The sequence below is a fragment of the Tachysurus vachellii genome, chromosome 16 (assembly GCF_030014155.1).
Source record: "Tachysurus vachellii isolate PV-2020 chromosome 16, HZAU_Pvac_v1, whole genome shotgun sequence".
In the NCBI taxonomy this organism is placed as follows: Eukaryota; Metazoa; Chordata; class Actinopteri; order Siluriformes; family Bagridae; genus Tachysurus; species Tachysurus vachellii.
The window spans coordinates 21,829,683-21,835,682 of record NC_083475.1 but is presented as its reverse complement, the minus strand read 5'-3'; the positions used below and the strand labels follow the sequence as shown (position 1 = coordinate 21,835,682).

The window sequence follows — 6,000 nt, the reverse complement described above, 5'->3', positions numbered from 1 at the left end:
CACGCCCACTTTTTATTTACTTCCGACGCCCGTGCCCGTGGTGGTTGATTAATGAACAGCAAACATCACAGACTATAGCTTGAACTTATAAGAAAAATACACTTATATATTAAATGACATTAATGAAAATAAATATAATAAATTTTATGGTAAATATGTTGCACAACTGCCTGCGACAGACAAGTTTAGCAGGCGCCCTTTCCATTTACCTCAGCGCGTTAAACATGTCGCTCATTTGGGTGCAAGGTTTACTGTTTAATACATTTTGCTTTCAAGAGTTCTAGTTTAAGATCCACTTTAAAATATTGCCTTTTCTTCAGAAAATAATTTAATTTAATAATTGCAGTATATATAGTTTAGATTGTTATACCACTAACTGTTAAAAGTACTGTTTGTTACTGCATTAATACTTTTTTTAAGGTTTCTTGTGTTTTCATTTTTCATCCAATAATAAGGGCATTTTTGTATTTCTTTGCCAGAAACAAATAAATCTTAATAACTAAAGGAGTTGTTTACATTCTTTAGTTTTAAAGGTAGAAAAGAACACAGATATCGGATCGGTATCGGTATCGTATAGTATAAATGTCCAGCTCCAAACCCTGATGCTCCCACCACCATGTTTCACAGCTGGACCAACGCTTTAGTGTTGTTCCTCTGTATAATGTGTGTTGCTGTGTTGTGTATTTATGTCACTAAAATGTCTCGCGATCCCAGAAAGGTTTCACACATCACAGTGTTGTAGTTGTTGTACATTGTTTTTTGTCCATTAAACATCTAAAGCTCGTAAATCTCTCCTCACTTCAGTAAGGATAACTGAGCATAAATCATCCTTCTCCACTTTCTGCTTTTTAATCTTTTCTCTCCTCCTTTCAGTCTCTTACAGCTATTTTTATCACAGCATTTTATATCATATTCACTTCCTCTGTGATGCTCCTTCACTCTGTAGAGCTTCAACGCTCACTGAAGCTATGAATCCACAGGAAGGTGAAGAAAGGAGGACTCCATGACAACCAGAAAGAACTTTGCTCATGAAATATTGGGTAATAAATACTATGTGCTATAACTATAAAAACTTAGAAACCAAAATAAAACATAAAATACAAATAAAAGTTTCTAAAAAAGTCCCAGAACTTCATAAATTTCCCCCAAGTACTTCTTTAAACATCCAGAAAATCACATTGTATTCATAAAAGTCATAAAAGTTGACGGGACGATGTTGTTCTGTTGTTAAGGAAACTTTAATACAAATGATGTTATCACGTTTCCCTGATACACAAACACATCCACTGACTGTCTGGTGAAATGTTCAGAGCTGAGCTTCACCTTTTCATCCAGAGCTTTGTGATGCTCGAACAGGGATTTGAGAGCTTTGAGAACTTCCACCTCGCTGGAGACTCCTGATGGAGACTGAGCCTGTCGCTTCACCACCGTCATCCTGAGGGAGCGCTCGTGACGTGACACCAAACACTCCAGATGCTCCAGCAGTAGCTGAGGACACCCACACACATCATCATCATCATCATCATAATGCATCATAAGTACTGTAACCATTTAAACTCTGGATAATCGTTTCTAATTAGTAAACCACCACCTGAAATTATCCTATAAACCACTCAAATGCTTCTAAACAACTATGAAGATTCAGAAGCAATTCCTAGTGTCTGCTTAAAAAATAACATCAAATTAGTCCAAAAAATGATCAAAAGTCTCATTTTCAAGTATTCTAGAAAAAGTCTCTAAAGCTTGTTCTTTCAGCTGTTCCCTCTTCAGGGTCACCACAGCAGATCATATGGTCCAGATATTTCACAAACCCTACCATTTTATCCTGTAGTTGTACTGGCTCTGAGAGTTAACTGCTCAATGGCTGGGTTAGCGCCCTGTCTGTGAATCAAACCGGGGACTAGAAAAAATCTCTGAAAGTACTTTTTCAATTTTCCCCCAAAATACTTTATTCAGAAATCTATAAAAGAGCTTGTTAAAATTTACCTTTCAGAAAATGCTAAAAGTATTTAAAGGAAGCATTTTAAATATTACCAAACGTATGCAAATTAAAGTGTCTAAAATAGAAACTTTAATATTTAAAAAATTATCTACGTATAATTTTAAAATGATGTCCAAACTTCCTAAAAGTCCTGACATGTACTGTGTAAAGTGGTTGCAAAGTCACTTAGAGTTCTTATTAAAAATGCAGAAGTTCAGCACCATGGACACCATCCAGGACTAAAACAAAATGGTGGCTTTGTGGCAAGTACTTATTACTGCAAAAGAATCCAAAACACATACAGAGCTTGTGTTTACTTCCTAAATCTCTGAAAAACATCTCACTAGAAGTATTTCTCAGCACTCCAAAAACACCTACAGTCCTGTTTGCTGCAATGCCTGAAAATCTTAAATTCTGAATATTTCAAAACAAGTTCCTAAGTACTGAGGTCTGTGCAGTGAGTCGTGGGTGTGAGGACTGCAGAGGTCGGAATCACATCAGCTTCCTGATTAAAGTGAGATAGAGAGGAAATATACGAGGCAGTGTTTTTCAGTCAGAAGTACAGAAGTGTTTCTATGAAGCTCATTCTGGAAGAAACAACATTTAGCATAACAGCATTAGGCACAATCAAATCTATTTTAAAGCCTTATAACATCAAACAAACAAAGTGGACAAAGAGAATCGTCATGTGATCTCAGGGGTGAGGAAATATAGGAACACCACACAGTGAAGAGGATTCAGAGAAGCAACAACACCTGTTCAGATGTCCTTCTGGGGGAACTCTTAAAGGTTCTATGTAGTACCATACAGTGTAGAACCCTACAACAGAGCCTTTTCCTATAAGTAAGTAATTGAAACAGAACCAAAGCCTTTAATTATCCAATAAAACTGTAAAGAACTTTCTAAAGTTTTCTAAAAAATATGCCAAGATCCTTTAGCTCCAGAGCTGAAACTCCTGATGCTGTTTTTATATTCTAGCTAAGAATTAATAATAATAATAATAATAATAATAATAATAATAATAATAATAATAATAATAATAATAATAATAAAGTATAGATAGATAGATAGATAGATAGATAGATAGATAGATAGTGCCACTGTAGTGACATTCATAACTACAATTAAAAAATAAAAATAATAATAAAATAAATAAAAACTAAAGAGGCAGAAATAGAAAGTTTAAAAATGTAGTATAATGAAGGGAATTGTGGCTATTATACAGTCTGTGATGTCAACGTGTTACCAATTCAATCCCTCTCTTTAGTACCTACATTCACATCATGTTCCAGAACTCCTGTCTAACTCTGAATGAGTTTGCACAGTGCTAAACCAGTGATGCTGTACTAGATAGCTATGGTAACCTAATAGCTCCAGCATAATATCTTAACTAAAAGAACACAGTTGAGGTAAATGACAAGTTAATTTAACAAATAAGACATAACATTTGTTGTTTAATTTTAAATTGGTTTATAAATCAAAAAACACATGAACCAATGATTAGCGCTGACCCTGCGTTAGCTCTAGCCATACATTTGATCCATACTAATGTTAACAAAACTGTTTGTAGTTAATTAAAAAACAATGCACCTGCTAGCGATGAGTGTTAGAATAATCAGCGTAAATGTTCTTTATGATATGCTTTTCTCATTACAGGAATACTGCCTCATGATTAAACACTAAGCTCATTAAAGCAACACACTTTATAACTCTTTATTCTCTCCTTGATCTCATCTTATTAGCACTCCATCTCTGTCTTACAGCTCTGGGATCATGTGGCATCTTTAGATATGTAACTTTATGTCCTGGATTTTATCAATTAGAACTTGGCTGTAGCAGGAACTGGCATTTAATTGAATTGTGGCAGGAGTTTAAGTGTGCCTGACTCACCTGGACCCTGAGGGGAACCATAAAGGCCTGGAGGTGAAAATGAGGTGAGAATAAATTTTTGCACACCGTTTCTCTGCTGAGACTGAGGTAAGTTCAGGAATCTCTTAGATAGCACAGGCATTTTGTCATTATGTAACTATATAGCAATATAACTTTTAGAATCTGATGACACTTTATATCCAAATGTCATGCTACACCCTTGGACCAAACTTAGCCATGATAAAACTTTCGTTATATTCTACAATCGTGTTGTTTCACTTTTCTTGTGCAAAAAATCTGACCAAATCAGACAGACAGAGATTTTCAGTTCATTAACTAGAATGCTCTTTTGGTGGAGTTAGTAACAATTTGATGGTCAGGTGTCCACACTTATTTGGACCCACTATATTTTAGGTCAGGGATCAGCTCTAGCTAGCCAAACAGCTTGCCCCCTATATATTTGTGCTAGGCAGCTAGTCAGCTGACCTTATTTTTGCAATCTACAAAACAATGAAGAAGCCCATATACTCACCCTGGTATTGTTCCTCTCTGCCTTGAGCTCGGAGATCTCCTCCTCTTTCTCCAGCAGCTGTTCTCGACAAGCATTTAGCTCTTTCGTAAGGGTTGCAAACTCCTGCCAAACATAAAAAACACCAGTTTAGCAGCATTCTCATTTTTGGAAAAATGGTGCCAAAAAAGCTTCTTATTTCTGAACCAGATATCATTTTACTTGATAATTAAGATTCACACACACACAGTTGATTAGATGCAGATGTAAATGTCAAAGAACCGGAGGCCAATTAGAGCAGCAGGTCTCGATGACCCTGCATTTTCCCATAAACCCAGGGGTGTGCTCATGCAGTAGAGCACATTGGCCTTACTGCACATTTCAGCCCCCACCCCCTACCTACACACATTCTAGCACATTTTAATTAGCTCCACACAGATTATCTTTACACTTTGCCTTTACATTGCTGTAGCATTCATTATGGTAGGTGTTAGCATGTTAGCAAAAACAAATCAAAATACAGCAAATTGGAGCTGGAAAATGTTAGAATATATTGATACTGTGATACAGAACAAAACAGATGTCTGATCAGTCACAGTAATATCTAATCTATATCTTATCTGATATAAGCAACACTATATAATTTATATAATGACCTTTTATACATTTTACCTGTATATCCCTCCACTATTTTAGTAGGACTGCTGACAGCAATCCCTGTATGCATATGGTGTATTTGGATAATTATGAAACCCACAAAAAGCATTCAGATGCCCCAGAGTCATTAATATGATGCATATATGCATTAGTCTGCAGCATATACAAACGTGGGAGTAATTTTCGGAGAAGGAGAAGATAAAACAGACACTTTCCTGTCTGACATTTACAAACACCAGTAAAATGATAATTTCTGATTTCTGATTAAATTAAATCTTAAATTACAGAATAATGTTTTCTACATCATAATGTAAGATGTGGTGAGCCAGCCAGGAGTGACAAAAGACGTCTCATTAATCCTTTTGCATCCCATAAGGATTTAAGAAACTCCAATCAGGTCCAAACCAATTCGAGATCAAAGGTTCAACTAACCCATGTGCCTACCTAGTTACAAAAGATTGAATACTATGTGAGAAAATTACATGGCTGGTCTTAATTGAATACAGCATAAATTTTGGCATAAAAACGCAATATAATGTCATGTGCAAATTGACAAGAGGAAAAGAGATAAACACTGATATCATCTTCCTGCCTCAAAATTTATAGATGTTCCTTGGTTAATTTATAGGGTAATCCTCCATAGATAATAATGTAAGAAGAGGCAAGCCAGCCAGTAGTTGATCAGTTATCTGAATGTTAGCTAATGACACAAGATTCATTTTTACATTTAAAACATTACACACCAGCCCAAAATGTAACCACTGAAGTGGTTTGCTTAAGGTTAACATAGCATTGTTCTTTGAGAAGATAACAATAAAGGCTAACAGAAAACACAGTATCCCCTGAGAAGATGAGGACAATGAAGAAGCAGTTGAGTTTATCACAATAACACGGATATTGATTTTATCCCACCTACACTGCAAAGTAAGATTAATGATGGCTCAGTAATTGGACCAGGATCTCAGAATCCTTCCGCTCAGTCATT

At 35.8% G+C, this 6,000-nt stretch overlaps 1 protein-coding gene across 3 annotated transcripts in view; it reads right to left on the bottom strand.

The window, feature by feature from the left end:
* ppfia2 (PTPRF interacting protein alpha 2) overlaps window positions 1-6,000 on the bottom strand; it is a 101,293-nt gene that overhangs the window by 34,356 nt on the left and 60,937 nt on the right. For all 3 annotated transcript variants that reach the window (XM_060889694.1, XM_060889695.1, XM_060889696.1), the window contains 2 exons: window positions 4,383-4,484; window positions 1,324-1,488 (listed from right to left, as the gene is read on the bottom strand). In XM_060889694.1, the coding sequence (XP_060745677.1) occupies window positions 1,324-1,488; window positions 4,383-4,484 (267 nt within the window). The remainder of the gene's footprint in view (window positions 1-1,323; window positions 1,489-4,382; window positions 4,485-6,000) is intronic.